This window comes from Vicugna pacos, chromosome 7 (genome assembly GCF_048564905.1).
Source record: "Vicugna pacos chromosome 7, VicPac4, whole genome shotgun sequence".
Lineage (NCBI taxonomy): Eukaryota > Metazoa > Chordata > Mammalia > Artiodactyla > Camelidae > Vicugna > Vicugna pacos.
Genome location: NC_132993.1, coordinates 29,428,485 through 29,456,275, shown reverse-complemented (window position 1 = coordinate 29,456,275; position 27,791 = coordinate 29,428,485). Strand labels below are relative to the sequence as shown.

Sequence of the window (27,791 nt, the reverse complement as noted above, 5' to 3'; positions counted from 1 at the left end):
GGTTGATTTTTTTTCCAATTTGTGTCCCCTAAAACATTGGTTCTGGGAGATATGAAGAATGTTTTACAAGAAGACGGTTCTAGGGTCAGTAAGTTGGAGAAGTGCAACATACCCTATAGCCCTCTGGAAGAGTCACAATGCATATTTGCTTGGAAAAGTAGAAGTCCTATAGAAAGGAAACAGTTAATTTTGTTTAATCCAGATGTTCATTCATTATCTTTCAACTACTTACTGAGCATCTGCTATGTGCCAGACATTGTGTTATTCTCCCAGGATATATTGTCCTCACAGAACTATGTTCTGGTGAGAAAAACTTGTAATGAAAAACTAAACTAACATATAAATTCCTCGTAAATTGTGAGAAGTGCCAGGAAAGAACTAAACAAGGGACTATGATAGAGAATAACAAGGGCGTATATTGAACTGACTGGAAGGTAGGATCTCCCTAACAAGGTGACATTTAAACTGAGACCTAAAGAATGAGAAGGAGCTAGTTCTGTGAACTACTGGGGAAGAGTGTTCCAGGCAGAAGGAACAGCAGGGCAAAAGTAACATCAACAAAATACTTTGTCCCTTACTATGTGTCCATGAGCACTTTGCATAGTAATCACTTATCATCCATTTTACAAGATGAGGACCTTGGTTTTCCAAGCAGTCTGCTGCCCATAGTCTCAGAGCCTGTCAGTTTGTGGTGGAACCAGGATTGAAAATCAGGCATGCCTGTGCTGTACAGCCCTCCAAATTACTTGAGATTGAAATTATCTCCCTCCCTCCTTTTAGTAGTAGACCTATTAATAAATTTCAGGGCACTAGAAGTTTTGGAAAACTCTAGTTTACAAGGAATTACTACAGAATTACTGCCCTAGTCTTAGAGTTTCAAATAGTAGAGACGTAGAGGAATACTTCTACAGTCTTCTACATGCTTTTTCAGGCATTTACGTGCTAAACATTTAGATAGTTGGAGTCCAGCCTCTGGGGCCCTCCTTGGGCACAATTCCAAGTGTGGTAAGTGTGTGAACTACAGGCCCTGTGAGGAAGAGTACCCAGTGTCAGATAAAAGAGAAGATGGACCAGCTCTGAATTTGGGAAGAGCAAATAGGAGCCAGTCTATACCTCTGTGGCCCCAGAGGGCTACACAGAGCCCTGTGAAGGACACACTAGCCACCAGACAGTTCTTTTGTTACTAAAACAAAGTTTGGCCCTTAGTAGACAGTAATCTAGAGAAGAAAGAAACGTTAGGTGCCTTCTTAGTATTATTTCACTGATCAACGTTATCTTGTAGAACAGTTTGTTTATGAATATTATGAGAGTGGAACCATTTGTAGCTGCTAATCAACTTGGTCTGATATTGAAGTTTTTGTTTTTAATGTTACTCATGTCTAGAATTTTGTTCCAAAGCCAAATGTTAAAAGGAGTTTGGTGTTGAACTATGATTACATAAGTGCTTTCTGTTACTGCTGCTTGAGAATTCTACATCTTTGTGGAACCAAGCACAACCCCACCCCCTGGCCTCAAGTACAAAACTGAGCAGTTAATGATTAGGACAGTAGGTTCATGACTCAGTGTCTAATGCACATTTCTGAGTTGTTTTACAGGTAGTATAACTGCCACCAGAGGAAAAAAAATGCTAACTATATGGTAACCAGACTGTAGATGTGACATAAGCTGATCCATCTTGAGCAGTGCCGAGCTCTGTGTGACCTGTGTAAGATGGCAGGGAAATACAGTGTTAAGGTTGGGAGGGCAGTGCTGTCCCACTAAGGGTCATGTGGCTTTGTGTTGTCACAGTGAGTGGTCTAAGCTGCTGACCTTTAATGCCTGGGAACCAGGGATGTTAACTGTAGTATTATCCTGCTTAAAATACCCATACCGCCCTTATTGAGAGGTACTGTTGGATCTTTTTCATGGTAAGAGTTATATTACAATTAAGAAATCCTAGTATCCAAAATATTATCTCTTCTCTGAAAAACTCGGACATCTAGAAGACATTCTCTAAAGCTTCTGGCTATGAAGCTTTTCTGTTCTGTAGCCTGTGATGTTGTGAGTCTAGGATTCCTTTTCAGCACCAACCAATTAGTAGAACATTTGAATGTTGATGTTGGAAAACACCAAAGAAGCTATTTGTCATTTGTTTACTGCAGTGAAACTGGAACCTTATCTAGTGTGCATGAAAATCCATGGGGATGATTGGAAAACTGTTCTGTGAATGAATGGAAGCAACAAGCGGTCTAATAATTGTCAGCTGAAGCCTTACCCAAACAGTAGTCACCTCGCTCTGCTTTTAAAAGACAAATCAGTCAAACTACTTGTAGTATTACGTGGGAAAAATGCATGTATTTATAGAATATATTTTCTGAATTTAAAGGCCACCTTCTTCCTGAAAGAACAAAGTAGAAAAGAAAACTACCAATACTAAGTGCAGTTGAATGGTTTTACTGGTATTTTCTGTTATGGTCCCTGGAGCTCAGGTGTCTGTTTTCCTGGAAAGGAACCTTTCACTTGATAAATGAGCTGGAAAGAGAGGCTTTTATATCTGTGTGAGTTACAGAAACGACTAGTGGTTAGTAAAGATGATAACATTGCAGGGATCGGGTACTGATGCTTTCAGAAGCAATCCATGTAGGCTGTTAACAGAGCCTACAAACCTTCAAGATTGTTTGTGGGCCATGCTTGGGAAAAGGTTTGTCTTACGTAACTGCCATAGTAACCAGAGACCATTTCTGATACAGTCTGGTGTTACAGTGTTTTTTGTTTGTTTTTATTTTTGTAGCTATGGTGATAGACTGATAATTGCATTAATGTCAATATAGAGAGTATATTAAGAAAGGAAAAGATGACCACTTTTCCTTATTTTTCCCCTCAATGCCATAGTAATGGTGGGATCCTTATCTTGTTCTAGCAAAATATAATCTGATGTCTCTATTTTGCTCAAAGACAACATATAATAAAAACATATGAAAGCCTGAAGAGATACCATGTTTTACGAACATACTTTCTTAAACACTGAAGTTTCTTTAAGTAATTTTAGCAGGAGATCAAACAAGAATATCTATTTTTGGAGAGGAGATTTCAAGTTTCAAATGCAGTATTGTGGTTTTTATGTAGTATTTGGTTATGTTACAAGCTTGTTAATTACCTTCAGTTGGCTAACATAATTTATTTTTAATGCAGCCTATTTCAAATTAATCAGGTACGTAGAATTTCAGCTAGTTCTTTAAGGGCTGCAGTGTGTGTTAAAGGTAGAATCCCTTGAATTAAAAATTGTACAAATCAATAACAACATAAAATCTATTCTTTTTTCTATAATACCAGATGCATTTACTGAATTAGTTTTTTAAAATGTGCTTTTTATATCTTAGGAAGGGATTCTAAATGAGTTGTCTGTAGGTCATAATTGCTACTGATTTGATTCATGTAGCATGGAGGGTGTCTTTGTAGGGTAACTACAATCTTCAGAATCCTTACTTCCATTTTCTGTGGCTTCTGCAACCCTAAGGTGAGGGTGTCTTAGAATGATACGGCCAATATCTATTGTCTATTTTTAAATTGAGAAGACTGACTTGTATGGTATCCTATTTTAAAATCTATTTAGGTTTTTTTGTTTTGTTTTTGTTTCTTTATATTCATGTGATGAATATTGACTAGTATGGATAGTATGTTTTTGACAGAAAAAATTGATCCAGATGGAAAATTATTGCCTTTTGGGTACATAGCAATAAAATTATTAAATTAAGAGGAAAAAATCCAGTGTCCTGAAAATGATTTCTTGGAAAGTGATAATCAGAGGTCTAAGGAGATAGTTAAAGGATTCTTTGACCTTGTTTTTGTATCATCCATTTGGCTCAGAATTTTACCATTTTGTCGTGTTGCACATGGTGTCTGGAGAGAAAGGACGAAATATTCAGCTTGCTGAATCTCTTAATTCAGAAATATGTTACATATCCTGAAAAGAAATGAACAGTCTATAGAAATTTTAAAAAACTCTTGCAAGGTAGACATTTTGACAATTTACAGCTCTCAGTTGACTCTTTTATGCCTTTTAAGATAGAGTCCATTATGATTTTATAGCAAAGATGAAGAAAATGATTTTGATAATGTAACATATGAAAGTTTCTATCATAGTGTTTCAGTGTGTCTAACATATACTAAACTCAATAAGTGTTAGTTTTTGTCTTTTTTGAAAACCTTTTCTTTTGTTGAAAATGTAAAAGATGTATTCCTAGGGTAATATTAAATAATTTCTACAGTTACGTTTTTTTGGTCGCAATTCATGCAAATACATTTGCATTCTACCAAAAAAAAAAAAGCCTCAGTCTTCAAACATTGACTCCAAGTTCAAAATCTCCTTCCCCCCATACTTTCCCCCTAATTCTTTGAGTGGATCTAGAGGACTTGTGTAACCAAGTTCTTGTTCTGTGTTCTGGGAGGAAAATGTAGAAGTATCATTGAACTATCCCCGAAATGACTTAAATAATCTATTCACCTTTAAGAAATCTGTCTTCAAATAGGCATTGATTCTAGTTGGTGAGTATCTGAAAATAGACTTTTGATTATAGAAATAAAACATTTTCTTTTTTATACTTTTACATTTAGTGTACTTGTGTTTTATGTCTGAGGTTAAGAAATCTTTATGAGCCTTTGTTTTTATCTTGTACTGCTTTAGAGACGGGTGCTTTAGAATAACTTAAAAACAGTACCTAATTTTTTTTAAAGTGTAAATTATAGTAAACAATTAGAAAGATGACTTATTTTTCATGGGCTGTTTTAAGTAGAAGAAAACATTTATGACATTTTAATCTGTATTTCTCTGAAGACTTGATTCAAGTATAATTAGGAGTATTTTAGCTAAGTAGTATATGGGAACCTAATATGTTTTTTATTTCCTCAGATATTTTTGAAACATGAGTTTACTTACATGTTTTGCTACTGTATAATGCCTGGAATTCACTGGCCTTTGTTTTTTGTTCATTGTTATATCGTCTATCTTCAGTGTATACTTTTTTTAAAGAAATACACACATTCCTAGAATCTACATTCTCAATGAAATGCCAAGACATAGTTCTGTTGAATCTAACTTCACTGAAGAGAATTATTTGTTAATACATTATAATGTTGACAGAGTAACAAAAATTTTCTCACAGTTTATTTGATTGTTATTTGCTTATGATTTATTATGACACATTTTTAATGTTAGTGATTCATATTATGTAAATATAAAGTATAATATTTTAACATTGTGCAGAGTGGAAAATCTAAAGCTGCTGATCCCAAGTCTAGCCCCAGTTTCAATCCACTTTGCCTTCAGGTATTTCTGTGGTAATGAGTCATAAATGGTCCCTGTTTTTCCTCTGTGTCTTTATATTGGTTGTTACCATTAATGTAAAAATATTTCCGGTTTTCATGATTAGTTATGTGGATCAGATTTTTATGAAATGCTATGAGACATTACTGACAGACTCTGTGAAACTCAGTTCCTTCTTTGCTTGTTACACTTCCTGCCTAAGTGCTGATGGGCTGTGGAAACAATGACTAACATGGAGCAGTGTTTTAAGATACAGTATGCTGAATTCCCAGACATCAATTTAAAAATAAATTATGCTCATGAAAAGTATGTAGGGCATGTTTCTGCTTAAAAAAAAAAAAAAAGGCCTGGGAAGAAAAAGCTGAATTGAATTGAGAAGATGGAGAACCATATAAAGAATAACTCAGAGGACAGATATTTGTTATTTTCTTGTCTTTAGGCATTTAACATATTCAAAAAGCTGATGCATTTTGTTTGTTAAACATAAACAAGTACATAGATCATAAATAGAAATGTTTCAGTGATGTGTTATTAAGCAAAAGTCAATATTAGTATTTTAATTACTAATGATAAATAATACTAACTCTTGACATTTTACCATTTATAAGGTGCTCTCATACATGACATATGGGTAATGGGTTGTTGAGAGGTTCACATGTTTCATGTCTGAGAAAACTTGAGACACAATATTGCCTAAAGCAGGATTCAAAAGTAGATCTTGCTCTAATTTCAGTAATTTTCCCACCTTATACCTTTTTCATAGTTGATTTATAGCAGAGTCAATATCCCTTTTAAAAGGACAGTGTCCATATTTTATTGGAAATAGTAAAACTTTCAGAGGAGAAAAGCGTTTTAAGACTGTCACCCTCTGACTTACATCTTTTAAAGTTTCAGCAATGCACTCGTTCCTTTCCTAGTTACTGTCCCTTTGTTTTAGGAATGGCGCACCAGTTGATAGCAGTGTAATATAATTATCCATTCTGAATGGTTTGTACATTTTCTGAGATTTAAGGAGTTGCTTTCTACTTAGGTGTGTCCACTTATTCATTCAAAATGCATTACTAGGCACTGGCGTTTACAATTAAATTTTAATTTTTTATATGCTGTTTTATTCAAATTTAATATTAAATAAATGTTGCATAAATGCCATTTAAAATTAGTATTTCTATACAAATTTGAGAATAGAAATATACTTCCTTTTTACCAGTTCTTTATCATTCTTTTAGTCATTCTGAACCTAATTATATGTATAGTTCCTAGTGATAGTATTTGTTCTTAATGTGTTTCAAAACTAATTGGACCCTTAGCTGATAGATTTCACAGCTTTCAAGCTATTAGACTTACTTCACATGTAAAATAAAAATTACCCTTTTTCTTGATTGCATGTTTTTCATAGTGAGCTCATTCTACTTTCACAACAGTGACAAAACATATAAAGTAGAAAGTGAAAATCATCAGTAGTTTTATTGCCAGAGATATCCACTGTATACTTTCTGAAAGTGTTTTGAAACTTACTTTAAAAATGTATTAAAAATTTTTTAAAATATGGTAAAATGTACATAACATGAAATTTACTATCTTAGCTGGTTTTTAAGTGTACAGTTTAGGAGTGTACAGTTCAGTAGTGTTAATAAGCACATTCACGTTGTTGTGCAATCAATCTTCAGAACTCTTTTCATCTTGCTAAAGTACTTTGCCCATTACAGTTCTCCTTTCCCTCCCTCCAGCCTCTGGAAACCACCCTTCTACTTTCTTTCTCTATGAATTTAACTACTCGAGATACTGCATATAAATTGAATCATACAGTACTTGTCTTTCTATGACTGCATTATTTCACTTAGCATGATGTCCTCAAGATTCATCCATATTGTAGCATGTATCAATTTCTTCCCTTTTTCACACTGTATGCTTTTCAAAGGAAAAAAAAAAACTATGGGAGGAGGGTATGGCTCAGTGGTAGAGGGTGTGCTTAGTATGCATGAGGTCCTGGGTTCAATCCCCAGTACCTCCATTTAAAATAAACAAACAAAAACCAGATAAATAAATAAACCTAATTAACCCCCTAAAACAAAAACAAAACAAAAAATAAAATAAAAAAGCAAGCAAAACTTTAAAGTGCTATCATAGTATTCCTCTTGCTTTTATAAGTAATTTTTCCAAACCTAACAATGTATTGCAGATGTCTTCCTGAAGACATCAATATTTATGCACCATTATGTATATATTATTTCCATTGCTACCAGGAACAGCATTCCTGTTCTACAGATGGGAAAATAAGTCTTGGAGGTGAGTAACTTTCAGTTTACAGTAGCAATGGCAGGGACTAAATCAAGGTCTGCTTGATTCTAGAGGCAGCCTGCAGTGTGATTCATGTGGTCATAGAAGTGACTATCGTGGAAAAATGAAGCAATTTTAAGGAAAAATTTCTGTGGTAGCTGAAGAACCTGATTGTCTGCTTTTATTATGGGGAAGCTCCACAACTTGGAGTTTATGGTTGCAGCAGACACAAATAATCTGCCTCTAGAAACATTTTCCAAGTATTATACTGCAGTATGTTTTCTCTGAATCACTTATATCTGTGTTAAGATGATGATTTGAAGGAGGCAGGAATTTTCCTGATCAGAAATATATTTTCAGTGACCTTTCAAAATGCCAGAGATAAGAGAGCAGAGGAGAAATTTCTGCTTCTTAGGGATAATGAAAAGTGAAAAATGCTGAAACTTTCAGTGGGCTAGGTCAGATATCATGATTAGTGTAGCTCATTATTAGCATTTTAGAGGTAAAAAACCACAGAAATAATCTAAACCTACTTCTTAATTTCATAAATGAGGTGCTGTTGTGAAATGTCTACCCAAAGTAGTTAACTATGTGGTTAGGACTGAAATAGATGTTTCTTGGTTCTCAAGAATTCTCTTCAGCTACTGTTGGTCAACAGGGTGAGAATGTCTCATACCAAAGTAGCTGTTAATTGTGTTTTATACTATGAGTATACTTTGTATAAGGTCTCCTGGCTTATAGTATAATTGAGGAGATTTGGAAATCTTAACCAATGATTTCCATTTCTATAGAATTTTTGAGGGCTATAGATGTATGTGGGTTGGAAATGTTTTTGTTACTAGGTGAATGTAGTTGATTTCTCACAAGTTGATTGAACATTTACCACTAATTCTAACCGATTGGGAGTAAACAAGGTAGTGTGGGCTATCAAGACTAGGTGTTGCTCATAGTATCGTTAGAAATAAAGGAAACTGGGGTGAAAGTTTTCTTGAATTCCCAGCCCTGATCCATCAAGCAAGTTGTTGATAGAATTCATTACCTTTCTGAGTCTTGTTAATGGCAGAGACCTAATTGAAAATCAGTTCTTTCAGAGAAAGCCAAATTAACTACAGTAAAGATTATCAAACAGGGGTTGACGGACTGTAGTCTGAGGGCTGCCTGTTTTTGCAAGCTAGCAATTTTTTAAAAAATAATTTAAATAGTTGAAAAAAATCAAAAGGAGAAAAATATTTCATGATACATGAAAATTATGAGAAATCCAGTTTCACAGTCTATAAAGTTTTACTGGAACACAGCTACAAATGCGCATTTGTTTATGTATTGTTTATGGTTAGTTTTGCACTAAAATGGTAGAATTGAGTAGTTGTGACAGAGACTGGATAATCCCACAAAATCTGAAATATTTACTGTTTGGTCCTTTATAGAAAGAGTGCTGGCCCCTGTTATCAAATATCAAGATCAGTTTATGTTTTGGAGTACCATGGAAATGGTGACTTTCTTTGCTTACCAGAAACTGCAGCTGAATACTACCACATTTCTTGAAGGATTTTCATTGTTTTTTGCCACTGCAACAATCCACAGTAGTCCATTCATGACTATTTTTCATGACTTCCTGTGCTTATTTTCTAGTGGTTCCTTTTGTCAGCCAGGTGAACAGACCAAAACCACACAGGAAGGTCTGTGACTTTTCTAAAGAAGCTTTCTACAGATAGATATGTTTGGCTTGGGTACCTCTCTGTTTATTATAGATACCTGGATTTTGCTTGTGATTTCTCCACTAGAGCTTTGATTCAGATGCATATAAAATGACCCTCACTTTCAAAGTATAAAATGAACAAACATATTTATTGTTAGATCCATTGTTGTGGGAAGAAATTCTTAATCTTTTATGTTTTCACCAGGCATTTCAATAACTTTAGTCATGCTTCTCATGACTCTTAATTTTACATTAAGGTTAATTGATGCTTTTTAAAAAATTGGTTAGCCTAAAACATTTAAACCAATGTCTCTTTGTACAATAATCTTCTGAAAAGTAGAAACACCAGTGGTATTCTACCTCTTATAAAAGTTATTTCCGCCCCATCCCACCCCCACTTTCCAGCTGGAATGACTTGATATCAGTTCTCTTGGGGTTCATGTAAAAAGGGAGTGGCCCTGCTACTTTGTAAGAGGTATGAGTTTTGCAGCCACTAAGAGTTTTGGTTCCTGAATCATTGCCACCATTACTTTAAAGCATAACAGAGAAGTGTCTATCTAGAAATAACCCTTACCTGAGAGTTTGGAGTTGGATAAAGTAGATCTTTTATCAGGTTCAACGCTTTTGTACTTGGTGAGGATGATTCCTCACTTTGTCTTAGAGAATGTACAGTACTCGTCTGGGTCATGGCATTGAGTTGAACAGTTCCCTTCTTATTTCACAGGGCTGTTTGGTTACCTGGTTGGTGCTTGATGCTCTTCTGTCTTAGCTTATTTAAAAATTTTTAGGTACAGGAAGTAGAGCTCACTCTTGGAAGGAGTTGGGCTCCTGTTGTCATTCTTCAGTCAGAGAGCTCTTTTTGCAGTGGGGTTTTCTCCCATTATGGAATAGGCCATGAAGTAACCTGGCGGCTCCATAAGCAAGGCCAAAGAAGGATGGCAGAACATGAAAAGAAAATAATGAGGTGGATGCAGGCTGGAGTGGGTGGTAAGAAGCATGGGAGAGCAGTGACGTCTTAGTAACATTTGTTCTGACTTAGAGAAAGAGGAAGTTGGAATGAGGCATAACTAAGGTATTTTGACTTAACTGACTTGTTGATGAGGAGGGTGAGATACAGACTGGAGGGAAAACCCCATATTATCATTTCTGGAATAACAGGGTGAACATTTATAATCCAACCCTGGGGTTGGGGTTTTAAAATGCGCAATAAAGTGAGTTACTGTATGAGTTGAAAATATGATGTAAGATATTATGATAAAGTTATGGTAAATGGGTTTCAGAGTTAAAAGTGAAGTGGGAGCTATATCATTCTCTGGGGAGGGTGAAGGGCTGAAGACTCACTCAGCAGGAACTACTCCAGGTAGGAAAGTGATGACAGGGAAAGAGAGGAGAGCTATGTCTCAGCCCCTGAGATGTCATTCTAAAGAAAAGTTGGCACTCCCTGTCCAGGCTATCTCAATCATGTTTTGGAAGGAGGGGTCCCCTTCAGAAGCTCCCAGGCCTTGCTGTCCTAAGAGGTGTGACCCACCAGGCCATGAACCTCCAACAGGCAGAACCTCCAACAGTTACTTCTGCTGTCTTTTATGAGTGTGTTTGTCTACTCACCGCCAGGCTGAGTTACTGGGGCCTGTCTAGAGAGGAACAATGCCTGAAAACAGTTGGAGGAATCAGCCATTCAACGTACATGCACTGGATTTGGACAGTACACCCTGGCTCCCTGGTTTCCCACCTTTGAGGTGGGGCTGTTCCCAAGCCCTGGCAGGGTGGAAGAGGGGATAGTGTGGGCTAGAGGAAGAGGAAGAGTTAACTTCCTTGAGAGTTACTTGAGTTTTCTCATCCAACTGTAATCAGTTTAAAGTAGAATCTTAGATTATTAGAGTTGGACTAGATTTTAAGGATCATCCAGTTCAACGTCCTCATTTTGCCACCGAGTGAACAGACACCCACGGGGGTTCCAGGACTTATGCCAGGTCGGAGAGGTAATGAGTGGCAGTACTGAGGCAAGAACCGAGGTCTGCTGATTCAACGACTATGCTTCTTCTGGCTTGAACTGTAAGGGGGTAAATTGTAGCACAAATCTGGAGGAGGGTTTGAGAGTGCAGTGTGGGCTGCTCCTGAGTCAGTAAGTTGCACATAGGACAGTGGTCCCTGGGCCACAGGCTGGAACAGGTGACCTGTGATGAACTCTGACTCTGGCGACTTGGAAATATGTGTTGGGAAGGACAGTGATGTGATTGTTGCCGTGTCCAAGGGGTGCATCTAGACATACTAGTAGGTCTCCTTTGCTGAGGGCAAGGTGGGGCTAGAGAAGGTTCTTGGGGAGGAAGATGGGGGATCTAGTTGAAGGTGCTCTCCTCCTGAGTGAGCTTTGAAGTTACTCAAAGGAAACTGCTCAGACTCTTTAGGTGCCAGACAAGTGGTGTCTACTGTGACATTTGGAAACTGAAAAGAAGGGAGGGAGGGACTTAGTGGTTGCTGGGAGTGTGGGGAATAGTACATAGTACAGGTCCTTTTATGGTTGTAGCTTTCTGTGCTTGAGTACTTATTTCTGTTTAACTGGCTGGTGCAACTCTCATTTTAAGCCATCACAATGACTTTAAACATTATCCCTTTTGTTCCATTTCTCTGTTTAATTTTTCCATATGTTGTAATTGAACAAACTACAAAAAGAGAGAATTTTTATAAGCTCTGAACTAAAATATTTGGCACACTGCAGTATTGATTTTATTGGCAAGAATGAACCTGGTTTTTGGAAAAGAGTTTTCTTGTTTTGCTCTGTTTATTGACCCCCTACTCTCTGGAGGCAGTGTGTGAGTAAAGCACAGAGACTCTGAGCAAGGCTACTTGGATTGAATCCTGACTCTGTTATGTATAGTGTGTGACCTTAGTTAAGTTATATACCCTCCATACCTCAGTTTCCTCATGTATAAAATGAGGGTTGCTGTGAGGGTTTTATAAATAAGTTAATACATGAGTGAGAACAATGCCTGGTCCACATTAAAAGATTATGCTGAACACTGGAATTTGACACAACATTATAAAATGATTATAAATCAATAAAAAATGTTAAAAAAATAAAATTCAGATTATAAAAAAAAAAAGTGCTGTTTACATATTGGCTGTTATCATGTCCCAGGCAATGGTCTGGGCCCTTTGTTTTTTAACTTACGAGGCAGTTGAGGCTCTGAGAGATTAAAAAATTTTGCTTAAAATCATCCAGCTAAGAAGTGGCTAAAGTGGGACCTGAGCCTTCTCTGACGCAAAACCTGGCTCTCAACCACTCTGCTGGCTTTCTGAGGTTTGGCAGATCACTTATCTGGAGATTGTAGGTTTTATAGCCATCTACCCATCTATCCATCTTATACTTTCTAACTTGGATTTTTCATTATGTTATTATTATTTTGTTAATAAAGTGCATTTCCCTAAAATATCTGACTTAATTATAAAATATAAAGGATAAAAAAATTGCTCTTAAAATAATGCTGCTCAAATGATTAGATAAAATTTTAAAAATTCGTGCTAACAGTACTAAACTGTGAAAGGCATATAATGTCATTTCATGTGACATCTGATAAAGGCTATCAGTGTTTCCACATACTTGTAAGTTGTGTGGAAATTAAAACAGTTAGTATTAGGCATTCTGAGCTTACCACTTTAAACCAATCATGGCATTAATGTTTTTACCATTTGCACATTTTAATTACCAGGAATAAACTATATCAAACTTTTATAGCTCGTGGAAAGCTCCCCAATTCGTACCCTGAATTAAGATAAAGAGAATTAAGGGCTGAGAAATGAGACAGGGCTGCTTAGCAACAGTGACAGGTGAGGTTGACGAGAATTAACAGCATTTGACTGTTAGCAGAATGGTGGTGTAATGGGATCTGCTTATGGTAATGAAGCATTGGCTAAATGGCTGAATGAAATGATGCTCTCTCACTTTTATAAAATTATTGGGAAGATCTGTTAAATGATGATACTGAGCCCAGAATGTTTAGATTTCTGTACTATTCATACTTTTGATATTGAACTAAAAATTGGAATCATATTGTATTGTCAATTTTGTGGTTATCTTATGGAAACACTTATTCAGTAGAAAGGAAAGTAGCAAAATAAAAGCAAAACAAAGCATCCCACTACTCCAGTAAAACCACTCAAAACAACCAATACCTTATCTTTCTCAAAGTAGCTGCAGTTTCAGGGAGTATTGATATATCTCTAAATTGGAAATTGTCCAACCATTTAGGTTGCTCAAAAACAAAAAAAAAAAGCTGATAAAATTTTAAGTGCATTTGTATCTTGTCTCTGTGCAAGGTCTAAAGAATTGTTGTATCAAGATGAAGTAGCTATTGTTAGAGTTTCTTTAAAGTTTTAGCCAGGACACACTCAAGATAAAAAACAGTTGGTAATGAAGGAAAAGATGGCACAGGGCATGTGGCAATGTGACACTAAAGATTACATCAGATACAGTCTGTCTCAAGAATGACCATATGTCCTTTCCATCTGATGTCTGTTTCAGGACTCAGACAAATGCGTTAAAGGTTTTAGATATGCTGTAAAGGATTTGTTCTTCCATCACCTGTATTAGGTTTGCTTATAAATTAAATGTGTATCAGATGGATCAAGTGTGCATGCTATCATATTGAACAATAATGACAATGTTATATTCTTCCTAAAAATTTGAACGCTAACTCCTTTCAGGTTATGTGGATTTAAAACATTGAGTACTGGGATGAAATATAGATATCTTGTGTTCTTTTCACTTACAGAAAAAAGAGAATTTATTTTTCCTAGTTTTTTTAATGGAAGTATAGTGAGTTTACAATGTTGTGTCAATTTCTGTTGTATAGCACAGTGCTTCAGTCATACATGAATATACATATATTCATTTTCATATTCTTTTTCATATTCATATTCTTTTTCATATTTTTCATGTAATATTTTCCCTAGTTTTCAACTAATAATGCAGGAATGAAATGGGAAGAAATAACAGTTCTTTTCTAAGAAAGACTTTTCTAAGGATGATTTTAAAAGAACAGGCAAAGGAGAGCGGAGTGATGGCCGTTGAAACTTGAATCGAGATAAGGAGAAGTGTGTGTGTGCTTGATGTCACACGGCAGGAGGCTTTCCCCAGAACGGCTTGCCTGTTCAGGGAACCTTTTCATTTTGTGTCTGATAGAGTTTTACTTTGGAAAATACCCGGTTCCCTGCCTATTACTTCTTTATGGACTATACAGGTAAAATTAACTTTAAAATACTTTCTAGCTGAATAGAATTACTTAAAATATAGTATTTTGAATTAATGTTTTAAAAATTACATTGATTTTGTTTGTACATAAGTTTATGTTGAAAATTATGATACATGAATTTATTTCTGAGTATGTATGAATTTATTGTGTACAAATTGTGATTAATTTAGGATGAGTGCTTAAGGGAATTTCTCAGACATACCCTTGTTGTTTACTCTATTTCAGTTTGGGTCCTACTCAAACGGACTTAAAATAAACTGCAACCCATAATTAATCCACATTTCTACCCTCTGGGCCAGAGGGTTTAGAGTACAAATATCTAAGTTCAGATTATGTCACAGAGAGGATAAAATATCCGTAGTCTACAAGACCGTAAAACATTCTTGGCTTTGTGGTGGTGGTTTTGTGTGTGTGTGTGGCTGAACTTTTAGATGAAGTTGACGTAATAAATGAATTGGAGAACTTCAGTTTTTATCCTAAATTTTCTGAGTGTAACTGGCCTCTTCCGTTTTTAAACTGCATAGTCTTGTTCTCAGTTTCTAGTTTCACTGAGTAGTAAATTAGCACAAGAATAAAGCTAAGGTTATATGGCTTGATGAATAAATGGGGGGATTCCCAAAATTTGTGCAACTAATTCAAAATTATATTACCCTAAATTTGAATTTTTGGCTAATGGTAACACTGTGTTCTGACAGATTCCTTTTAAATGAACAACAAAGACTTCTGGAAGATTTTTCCACCAGGGCAGAGACCTACTTTCCATACCCAGAATAATGACAAAATCCCAGTATACATTTAAATTAAGCACTACTTATGTGTTCTTTATGCATGATCCTTTTAATCCATGGATGGATCTTTTGTAAGATAGCTAATTATAGTGTGAAAATAAAAATTTTGTGAAATTGTTAATTTAAAATGTAACTTTTAGGTGCTTGCTATGTAAAGGACTTCTGTGGTGAATATTGTTTGAATATAAAACATTTAAAACTAATTAATTATTCCAAATATGTTTTTTTCTATAAATCCATGTTTCCCCCCTATTTTAGAGCTCCTTTAAAGTGAGTACTATACTAGTATCTCTCTCTCTTTAGATTTTGAATTTCTTTTCCTTATAACATTAGTGTACCAGAGTTTTGTTCCAGGGCTCTGGAACAGAGTATACTTACCAGTTAGAAGGCTTACTATATGCGTGGTACTATGTTGAAGTAGAAAGGAATATACCTTATAGACATATACAAAGAAGTCAAATTTCTAAAATCTTACCAGGGAACTTTACCATGAGTATGCTTTTAATTATAAATTTGTTCCTTTTTTCTAAAGAATAGAATCATTGATTATTTTCATTTTTCTATAGTTTATATATTGCCAATAAAACACTTCTCTGTTGTTTTTAAGTCATACTTCATAAATGTAGAGATGGCATTCTAAAAGACACATGACTTTAACATGCTAAATAGACATCAAGAGGAATACTAATAAAACTTTAATGTGAACAAAGGAGACAGCTCCAGAGAAACTGCAGATATGACACTTCCAAAATGAATTATTGTATGTACTCTGGAGACAATATGTGGTTTAAGTTCTTACCACATTGATAGATAACATTAACTAAATTAGGTGTCCTATGTGGTAGGAAGCTATTTTGAATGTTGTTTTCTATGGTGATTTTGATAAACATTTACATATTTGCAAATGCAGGTATATTTAGTTAATTAAACTTTGAAGAGAAGAAGACATGGTTTCAGTTCATGGGAGAGTAAGTTCTTTTGCATTAAAAAGAGAATTTATTTTGCTGTCAGCACAGTTTAGCACAACCACTTTTGTACTAATGACAGCATCATAGCACTGAAGGGGATGTCTTCCAATAGAAAACTGATTCTTGATGATTCAAGAACAGATTTAATTTTTTTTTTCCTGGAAAGCTCTTTCCCCCATGTGGTTTCCATGCTACCCATGTGGTTTCCCCTCAGTTTTTTCAGGTCTCTGTTGAAATGTCATCTTTTTAGGGTGGCATTACCTGACAGTTTTACCTAAAATAACCCTCCCATTCAGTCACTCCTCAGCCACTGATTTCTCTTGTCTTTCTTTACATCACATACCACCATTTGATATATTACACCTTTGTGTGTCCGTCTCACCCACTAGGATAGAAGCTCTATAGAGGAGAAAGTTTGTTCATGGCTGTATCCCTAGAGTGCAGAACAGTAGGCTCCCAGGAAATAGTTGTTGAGTCAATTTATGGGGTTTCTTCTGAAAGTTTCTATTGACTTCCTGGAAGATTTACACTGTTATCTTTCTTTATCAGCAGCATTCTAATTTAACAATAATTATTTTGACCACTACATTATTTTGAATATTGATCTTTTCTTTCATTGCTATTTCTTAAAATTACTAGTTCTTGCTTTACTAATGGAAGGGCAGGGTCATGGGCAGGGTTGCAGGCAGTCAGGCAGGCAAGCAGGCAGGCATAATTAGACACAATTGATAATCCAGAGATCACTTTGCTTTTGGAATGTATCATGTGATTTTTTTGGAGGGGCGTAGAGGACATCAGTCAGTTTTGTTCTTCCTTTGCTTTCCTTCATTACATTTTCCTTTGGCGGCCCATTAAAATGTGTCTTCATTCTCTGAGCTCATGCCAGCTGCCTAGATGAGAGAATGGGAATGAACTAAAATTTTAGAATCTGTTTTGTCAAAGATGGGTCTTCAGTGATATAGATCCCAACCTTATAAAGTCTTTAGAAATACCTCAAGCCTCTAGATGTTATAGAAACCTCAATAGGAGTCAGAGGTGTGCATGTGTGTCCAGTTTTGCTGGCAGGTGAGACCTGATGGTTTTAACATATTGATCCTGCTATAGTTATCTGAAAAGCAGACTTCTTTAACAATAATGCCACCTTTAACTTACTCTTAGAAGTGTGTGCCAAGAAATAAATACAGGCAGTCAGAAAAATGCATTTATATATGCACATATACACCCTCATGTATGAACTGAAAAAAGGAGCTACATCAATGAGTTGGCAAGCAGTGGCATATAGACCATGGCTTCTGGTGGAAAGTACAGTAGTCCCTCAGTGTCCATAGTGGGATTGATTGCAGGACCACCCCACCCCTAGTCCACGGATACTGAAATCCCTTATGTAAAATGGTGTAGTATCTGTGTGTAGCCTACACACATCCTCCCTGTATATTTTATCATCTCAAGATTTCTTATAATACCTAATGCGATGTAAATGCTATGTAAGTAGTTGTAAGTACAGTGTAAATGCTATGCCAATAGTGTGCATCGATTGTAAGTTTTGCTTTAGGAATGTTCTGAAACTTTTTTTCCCAAATACCTCTGTCCGCAGTTGGTTGAATCTCCAAAAGCAGAACTCATGATTATGGAGGGCTGACGGTTTGTCTAACCCAAGGATCATTTTCTCATTCTACTTTTCGATTTGCCCTTCTGATGGCCACATCTGTCCCCATTTGTGTGACTGTTCATGAGCAACATCTGGTATGCAATTTAAAATAGATCTTCTGTAAGATAATATTCTGGTTTCAACCCTTTTGAAGTGTACTGTCCTTTCCCACCTCCTACAGTTATATCTCAACACCATTATTGGTACAGGCAGACCTCATTTTATTGAGCTCCCTTTTATTGCTCTATGCAGAAATTGCCTTTTTTTTTTTTACAGATTGAAAGTTCATGGCAACCCTGCATCAAGCAAGTCTGTCAGTATCATTTTTCCAACAGACTTGCTCACTTTGTGTCTCTGTGTCATATTTTGGTAATTCTCATGATAATTTCAAACTTTATTTAATATTACTGTTATATTTGTTATAGTGACTTGCAGTCAGTGATCTTTTGTTACTGCTACAGCTTGCTGAAGGCTCAGATGATGGTTAGCATTTTTTTAGCAATGAAGTATTTTTAAGGTATATACATTTTTTGGGGGTGTAATGCTGTGGCACATTTAATAGACTACAGTATAGTGTAAACATATCTCTTGTATCCACTGGGAAACCAAAAGAGTTGTGTGACTTGCTTTATTGTGGTGGTCTGGAACCAAACCTGCAATATTTCTGAAGTCGGCCTGTGTTCTCCACTGGTTGTTGACTTGAACTGCTCATTTTGGGAGGGATGCATTTTTCTTAATTTTTGTAGTGTTCGCTATAGTCTTTTCTGTCATTTTTAGTTTTTTCCTGGTGACCTTTCTCTTCTAAGAATTTTCTTCTCCACATTTTCAGTTGATTTCTATTTTCCTTTCATTTTAGTTGAATTCTTTAAAACTTCTTCTGGTGATTAATTTTTCATGTTTCGAGAGGCACTATGGGAGAGTAGTTAAGAGCATATGCTTTGGGACCAGACTGCCTGGGTTCGAATCCCAGCTTATCATTTACTAACTTGCATGACCACTGTTTATCAAATGTGGGTAATAATTATATCTACTTTGCAGGGTTGTAATGAATTTTAAGCTAATACATGTGAGGTTCTCAAAATAATACCTGGCACATAGTAAACATTGAATAGATATTATTCTTTCCTTTCCTGCAACAAAATATTTGTTCTTATGTAGCATCATTGCAGGTTCTTCAGCATTTTCAGTAAGATAAAGGTCAAATTACCTTGAATAAATTATGCTACATTTATACAATGGAGTATTATGCAACCACTTAAAGGATGAAGTATACTGACCAGAAAAGCTATTAATGATATTTTTAGATGGTAATTTGCAGTTCCACAATCATATTAGAATTTAATGTTTAAAAACTTTGTTATATAAGGACATGTCTGTAAACTTAAGAAAATATTGGAAAAAGTATGTATCATAGAGGAATGGGTGGAGAGGAAACGAGCTCTGGAACTTCGTAGTTTACATGATTTAAAAAGTGAGATTATTGAAAAACACACACATACTTTTTATGCATTTCAGTATTTTTAAAACATTAGAACAAAACTTCCTTTGCTTGTGTTGGATAGACATTCCAGTGAAAGTCTGTACATGTCTAGCTTAAAAAAAAAACAGATTTCTAAGAGTAGAGGTAATTAGGAAGACTGACTTATCAAGCGAATCAAAAAACAAAATAATAAAATCTTCTTTGCGTGGATGGATAAAAAAGAAACATGTTTATTGGCCATAAATGCCCACTTCCACACAGGTGTACACATCTGTGTGCACACAGCCTTAAAATGACTGAGCTACTCTGGAAAGCGACAAGAATTCTCATGAGGCAAAATGAGAAAAATAAGGCAGAAGAAAAGGGATAGGAGAAATGTGTTCATGAGTATATTCCTAGAGCAATGGTTTTCATATTTGAATAATAGTTCCAAAATAACTAATGATGTGTTCAGTAACATTTGAGTGCTCACTGTGTCAAGCCATGTTCTAAGCACCTATAGTGTTATTTTACTGTTACACATGCTCGTGAATTTATATGCACAGAATGTGTGTGAAATAGTGTTCATATTTTCACATATTTGTGATGGAGTGTGCAGCCCCTGATCTGTCAGTCTACCACAAGCCTAGTGAAAAAAACAATGAGTTCTGGAGTTATTTTAAAAGGTAGATAATTTTCCTCATTTCTTATAGTCTTAATTCCCTTGAAAAGTTCTACTTGGTGTATAAAATCAAAAACTCTGATTTGCATGCTGTCTTTGTGATTGGTTGCTATAAAGCCAATATTTAAATTTCCTTGAGGTCTTTTTTTAGTGTCTGGTATCACAGAATGAATATCTTGTCAGGAGGGTGAATATATATATGTGGCTCTTGGTCTTGTGTATTTTTTGACAAAGGAATTCCCCTCTGAATTGCCTGCTCCCCTGAAGCCCTTGGAGCCTCTGGCTCAAGCAGCGCAGTCAGCCTGTGCAGTGTCTCTGACGTCACCAGTGTATGCATAAGCCCTGCTATTGTCTTACTGCTATAACAGGGCTGGGGATTGCAGTATCCGCTGTTGCTGCTGCTCCCAGTCTTGCCCCTGCTGCTACCTAGTCCTGCCTCACTGCATCCCAGAAGAGCCACGTCGGCCTGCCTTTCCCTATTGGATTTTCAAAAGCAGCTCTTCGGGTGTTGGTGCTGTAGGAGACCTTGCTTTTCAATCACACGGGAGAACACTGAAGCTTGTAAGAGGAGAATCTGGCAGCTGGACACAGCTTGGACTGCATTGTCTGTCTTCATGACCTCTGCTGTGTAGCAGCTCATCTCTCTGCTCTCACACGTACACTCTCCTCGATTTTTTCTTCCTTCCTTTCTTTTTTCCATTCTTCTAATTTTTTAAAAGCAGCCTCTGGAGCCAGCCATGTTTGGCACTGAATCATCATGTAAGTAAATGGATCTCACTTTGCTGTTTAGAAATCTGCTTGCTGTCATGGTTTCACTGGCTTGGAGTTCATATCACTTTGCCTTAGGTCATTAACACAGCCTTTGTATTTTGGCTCTAATTGCAAAGAAATTGGTCTCAGGGAAGGGACTGCCCCTTAACTGGGTTATTCATCCTTAAGGCCAGGGATGTCAGTGTGGTCAAAACCAGGCCTCCAAGAGGGAGGAAGACAGGAATCTAAGCAGTCTCCCTAGAATGTGTTAATTGTTGGGATCAAGTCTCTCACTGATCTGTTGTTGTGGGTTCTATAAAGGTCCCGAAACCCTAAAATAGATAGTGGAAGGACCTGAGATGATAGTGTCTATTAGGAAGGGAAAAAGGGCTTACATCTTTTTATCCAAAAGGAGAAATAGCTGTCATTATACCTTCTTCCTCCATATTTATACAGAAAGATAGGGATAGATATTATATGCAGATTTAAAGATAAGAAATAAACTTTATTTTTAAAGATGGATTTTTTTTTTACACAGTGGCTTCAATTTTGATATGTTGGCTAGTGTCACAGTCCAACAGCATGATGTCTGTCTTAAAACTTATACAATGAAATTGCTTTGGTGCATAGCAGGCCCTGTACAAGGGGCTGGGCTGAATGGCACTTGTAGACAGCTAAAATGGGTATTTGAAAAATGATGACCAGCTTCAGTAATTTGAGGATTATTTAATGTTGAATATAGAATAATATAATTTGTCAGTGCAGTTGTTCAGGCTCTGCAGAATATTTTGTCATTATCCACAAGCAAAGGTGACAGTTCAGAATTTCTAAAGAGACTCAACCTGCTGGTGTAGAACATTAAACATTTGTACGACACTATCTTTGTGGGAAGAGGGGGTTAGGACAGGAATTTATGAAACACATTTCTTAGGAGTGTATAATTCAACCTTTTCTTTCTGATCTCTGGTGATCAGTGTAACTGTTTGTGCACAGCTGATGATTATTCCATAATTGTAGTATTTCAAGAGAGCTAATAATCCTCAGTTCTTTTGTTTCTTGATTGGCTTTTTTTAAAGGGTTGATTATGTTTTATTGTTTCCCCTAGAAGCTTCCCATTTCTGAAATTACCATACTGCCTTATCAAGGTCAAGATAGAATAACAATGAGATGTAGTGTCCCATTCATCATGTGGCAATTTTATTTTCCAATAACTTTAAACAATTTTGAAATCACATAATGATACATTTAGAATTATTGTCACCCAAGAAATAGAAACAGATTTAGTGGCAAAGACCTTCCAGTTTCATTTCAGTCATGGAATTTTGTTTATGTAGGAGCCTAGGTATGTACAGAAATATTTATCTACTAAAGGAATATTAGTCTTATTACTTTGTTTAGTTGAAAATGGAAGTTGAAACTCAGTGTGAGAATCTTTAAGTTCCTAGCATAGGGACTCTAACATTGTCTGACCAGGTTTACCAAGCAGACACAGCCTTTCTTAATCAATAAACCTGATCTTTTGGTAATACCACCCATGTGCTATGTGCTATGTTTGAAAACTGCTGATTGCTTTTGGTCTCCATAGCTACCAGACTGCTGCACGGACAGAATACCATTCAGAAGCCAGAACATCATCATGCATGTTTTTGACATTTTTTTTGACTTTGCTGAGTATTAAGTTTTGTTTCTTGCTTGTCATTGGAAGATCATAGATTTGTACTGTCAGTGGTTGTAAAGTATTGAGAATGGAGTGCCTTCTTTAGATAAGGAGATTCCTTGACTCTGCACTCAGAATTAAGACAAGTGTATTTTCTTTGTGGTTTGAGGCATAGCTTTCTAGGGCTTTATTTTCCACACTTCAGAGGCTGTTTTATAGGCTGAGACTGTCTATCTTTAGAATATTCAGAAAAATAGTCACATTGGAAGTTCTAATTAGTTTAGAAGGAATCTTCCAAACCACCTAGGATATTCTTACTAAATTTTTACAATAAATACATGTTTTGCTATCTACTCTATGTACAGTGCTGTGCTGGATCCTGGAAAGGTCCATTTTTTTCTAACATATTCTGATTTCATGATTCTTATCCTTGATTTCTGATTGCAGTACCTTACTTGGATGCTTTTACTTTTTAAATTGAGGTATGACTTACATACAATCAAATGCATAAGTCAAAGTGTGTAGTTTAATGAATTTTTGCCTATGTTTATATCTATGGAACCACTACCCAGTTTGAGATATAGAACATTTCTATTACCCAGAAAGTTCCCTTGGGATGACTCTCCCCAGTCAATATTACTTCTCCTCCTCACCAAAAGGTAATCACTGTTCTGAATTCTGTTGCCATACAGTCACTTGTAAATGGCTCTTTAAAATTTTCTTTTTTTCCTCCTTGATCTTTGCCTATAAGAAAAGGAAACATCAATGGAAATGTCCATGTCTTCGTTTTCAAGTACTGGATTGATTAAGTTGACTTTATATTCCAGACCAGGAATATATTCCAAGAATCTGCAGTAACCTGGGTTACACATTATAACACATTTTGTTTCACTAAGATAATATTGCTTGATTTAAATACCAAAAAAAACCCCAAAAAACCCTCCTACACACACACACACACACACACACACACACACACACACACACACACGAGCCTTAAAAATGACAAAAAATTTACCTGGAAGAGTAGAACCTTGTTTATCAAAGTTAAGATTTACATAGTTATGGCAACAAAATTAAGTGCTGTCTGATCTCGTTTTAGTGAATATCTTCTGATATCACTTTAGTGAATAGCTCCAGCAGTGCCAGTCTCATTTTCTTCTGACTTACTGTATCTGAATCTCCCATAGTTGTGTAAATTGGCCACAGACTATTTTCAGCTCACTTTGAAATGGAAGTGTTCTATGTTATGTGTAGGTTAATCATTAGTATAAAGCAGGAAGTATAGCTTCTGTAACTCTGTTACCATCTTGATATATTTCACTGAGCTTTTCCTTTACTGAAATTTCCCATGTCTATAAATGGGAGTAGTATGTCTGCTCTTCATCTGCTTTGAGGAAATGCAATTTTAGTCTGTGGTCAGAATAATTTAGGTTTAAGAAGAAAGTGCTAAAAATGAAATTGAGGGGAATGGTCATTATAGATGCATGTTTTGGGTTCTTGATTTAATGGTAGTTCATATTTTAAAATCAATAAATTGAATTCTTTAAAATTAAATTTTTTTCATTTCCTCTTAGAATTTTATAAATGAAGAAAAATTTCATCTTCTCTTTTTGTAGAGTAAGGAAAACTGGTTTGCACTGCTGCCATTTGGTTACATTCTTCCTCATAAAGCCAGTTATTCTCTATAAAGAGTAAATACTTCCAAGTACATGGATATTTATTCAATTAGCGTTTATCTGGCTCAGTCCTTCTCCTGTCTCCCCTCCATGTTTAACCTTTTCAGGCCTCAAGGGTACCATTTAAGGTATGCTGTGATGGGAATTGTGCCCTGCTCTAACACATTAATGTGTCTTCCAAAGCACCTGCCTTATTAGTCCAGTGAAGAGAGCAACATCTTACCTTTTGAAAAACAGTTTGCTCCCTGGAGCAAATAGTGTCATTTAATCCCTCTTCCCAACATTTTGTTATGGTCGTAATATATTAAAAAGAACATCAAGTGTATCTGTGAGAGGGAAAAAGAAAAAGAAATCACCCAAGTCCTGGAGCAGTCATATTTTGTGAACTTAGTGGTGATGGGGAAATGGTGGACCTGTTTATCAGAATGTCGGTTCTCTTTAGCTCTGGTGTGGCTGGCCCACAAGTCTGCCCTGCCATTCTCTGCATGACCACATCACTTTGGGTAGGTAGCTAGACGCTGGAAAGTATTTGAGGTACATGTGATGCCCCATGTGATTTGTCTTTGATGGGCACCAAAAGTTCAGCTGTTGCCTTTTATTTTCAAAACTGGTGAATGCATTAAGTTGGAACTGACATCTTCTCAGTTATAATAGTGAGTATGGTACCGTGTTTCTAAGAACAATATAATTATCTCAAATTTTGAGCCATTGTGTGGGAGATAGTCAAATGAATATGCTCTAGCAATATTAGGTCATCAAGAAACTGTATAATTAAACAGGCATCTCTTTGATAGAGAAATAAATGAGTCACACTCCCTTTTTATGTGCAGTTCAGGGCCATTCTTGACAAGCAGTCATACGTGAGATTAAATTTGGGTCTATTGTTTTGGTGTAATTTCTGTGAATCTGTTGAGATGTTAATAGTAACTGTGGTCATTCAAAAAATAGCTATTCACGACTGGACCATTTTGCCATATAAGCCCTACTTCTTGTTAAATAATTGTATGAGACTGTTGTTTTTGCTGTTAGTATGTTTGACATTTTAGTACTATATTTTGTTTTCCCCTTTTTTAGTTTTTGTCATGTGCAACTAGTTAATTTATGAACACAGCCATTTTCCTTTCCTACAACTTTAGTCTTGCTGTTAGTATTTAGCTGTATTGAATTTTAGTTGCTTTCATCTTATTTAAAGCAAAAATGCAAATACTTAAATATACATACAAAAACTTACCTCTAATTTTGCGTTCAGAACATTGAATAAAAGGAAAACAGTATTATATGATTTTAGATAAATATAATACCACAGACTGCTAAAGTCACAAATATGGAAAAATAATTGTAGATCATAGAGATTTACATTGGGACGTGGTCATACAGAAGCCTGGGATGTGAAAACTCATATAATACTTTTGACTTGTCTTACTATGCCATCTTTTCTTTGCTTTTGACAACATAAGTACTGATGTGAAATTTCCTTTGGGTTTCTTGGCTGTAATAGTTGACATTGTAATTTTAGTTTCAAGGAAATATTTTAAACTAAATAAAGATAAGAACATTCTTTTCTTCTGGATATTTATATACGAATTCTAGTACAGAAATGGAATAAAAATATCCAATGGTTATTTTAAAATTCTCTTGAAAAGAACTATTGGTTTCCCTAATTGTTAATTTGGTTTGTGCAGCAGCAATTACACATGAGTTTTCACTGATCTGTTGTTTTCATTGTCACAATGGACCAGATTCATATCCTGTATAAACTGTGGAGAGCCTATGGGGGGAAATTACCATATATGGAAACTTTCCTAATAGAATCCCTGTGGAGTTACACAGGATGTGAATAGAATTGTTATGGATTCTGAGTCAGAAAAGTCACTGATAATGTGTATTTTTAACAATAATAGTTACCACATTAAATTATATTCAGATACTATTAGATTTTTAACACAGGGCCATATGGAACACAAGAATATGAATTGTACGGTCATTTTTTATGGTTTTTCAGAGCTTATTTATATCCCACCATTTTTTTCCTAACAGGAGTAAAACATTGGTTAACATGCTTATTTGTGTGTCTTTCATTAGAAAATACCAGTTTTAAGTTATTTAAAAGTCCTGTGATGTAGTTAAATTTGCTGTGGCAGAATAGTAAATGTAGTATTTTCTCTATAGAGATTCTGTTTATGTTAATAATGGATTCAGATAATTGCGACGATACAGTTTAGTATATGTTGTAGAAATGGCAGCAACCACGTGCCAGACACAGTGACTAAAGTGCAGGGGCTCTGATGCTTGATTGCCTGTATGGAAATCATGGCTCTACCACGTCTGCCAGGGTTTGACCACCAACCATCTAAGCTCTTCTGGCACAAAGTGTAGCTTATCCAGTGAACTTCTGATGTTAGGGGAATCTGCCTTTTTGGGCCAGGACATCTGTACCAGGGTAGGGCTTATCAAGAGTCACTATGGAAATTAGATTTCAGCAGTGGGAAAAACTGGCTAAAGAAAGGGAAATGTAGCTTCCTAAGACTGGGTGGAAGTTCCATCATCTAGATCTTTGAAGGGACCCAGTAGGGGATCTGAAGGGAGGAGACTGCATGAAACTGGATGAAATAGGTCAGAGTTGGCAAATGCCCAGCATATTTCTGACTGCTAGTCGCCCCTGTGGCAGATATCACTAATTGGCCACAGCACTCTTGTAGGATTGGTGTAGGCTACTAAAGGTTGAAATATTTTTCACTTAAAACACTTATATGTGCAAGTTTTCCCACATTAGTATGAATAATATTACATAAATAAATATTTAAATAAACTTACAATTACTGAATTAAGGGAAAAAATTAGGAATCTTAAGTGTTCCAGTAATATCACTTGAGATATAAAATATAAAATAAACATTCCATTCTGTGTCAACATTATGATTCTCTAACATCCAGATAATTCAGAGACACTCCTCTTTTTTAAATGAAATTTACACCAATTGAAGACATATTCCCAGAGTGTGGCAGGTTATCTAACATATACTAAGAACTCATTCTTTAAAATTTGAATCTGCTCTGGCATAAGGTAATATCAAAAATATGATGTGTGGGATTTATTGGTGATCGATATTGAGATTAATTAAATTTTGCAAGCTAAGGAGTTTATCACACATAACTGGCACATATCAGAAATATGTCAGTGAACAACTCTTACCTGTCACCCTTCGGAGCAGGAGCGGGTAGCAATATGAACTTTTATTACCAAGCCCAAGTTTGTTAGAGGTAAACTGCCATATAGTGACACTTTGCTATATATTGATAACTTGACTATATCTCATCTAAGTTCACTCATTTTTTAAGATTATTAAAAGTAATGAGATATTATAATCATTAGTTTATTTATAGCATGAAAACTGAGAGTTGTTTCTTTGCCAATCCTGATGTAATTTTAGCAATTGGGAAAATTATTTTCCATGTCTCTGTGAGAGCTTCAGACTACGATTCAGGCTTATTGGCATGTTTTGGGGAATAGTGAGTCTGATTAGAATGTGTACAGATTAGGAGACCACAGTGACTCCATTAGATTACTATTTGCGACTTCCTTTATCCGTGGCTACTTCTAGAATACCTAGACTTAGCAGGAAGCTTTGTAGGGTTT

General features: G+C 35.8%; 1 protein-coding gene across 12 annotated transcripts in view; it reads left to right on the top strand.

Moving 5' to 3' along the window:
• Positions 1 to 27,791, top strand: part of ST7 (suppression of tumorigenicity 7) — a 230,052-nt gene that overhangs the window by 27,208 nt on the left and 175,053 nt on the right. For 2 of the 12 annotated variants that reach the window (XM_031674192.2, XM_031674189.2), the window contains exon 1: positions 20,419 to 20,828. The exons of 9 other annotated variants lie outside the window; for them this stretch is intronic. In XM_031674192.2, the coding sequence (XP_031530052.1) occupies positions 20,807 to 20,828 (22 nt within the window). In that variant the 5' untranslated portion in view covers positions 20,419 to 20,806. Of the gene's footprint in view, positions 1 to 20,418; positions 20,829 to 27,791 lie in introns of those variants that run through there. One more of the 12 variants, XM_031674188.2, reaches the window with a different exon arrangement.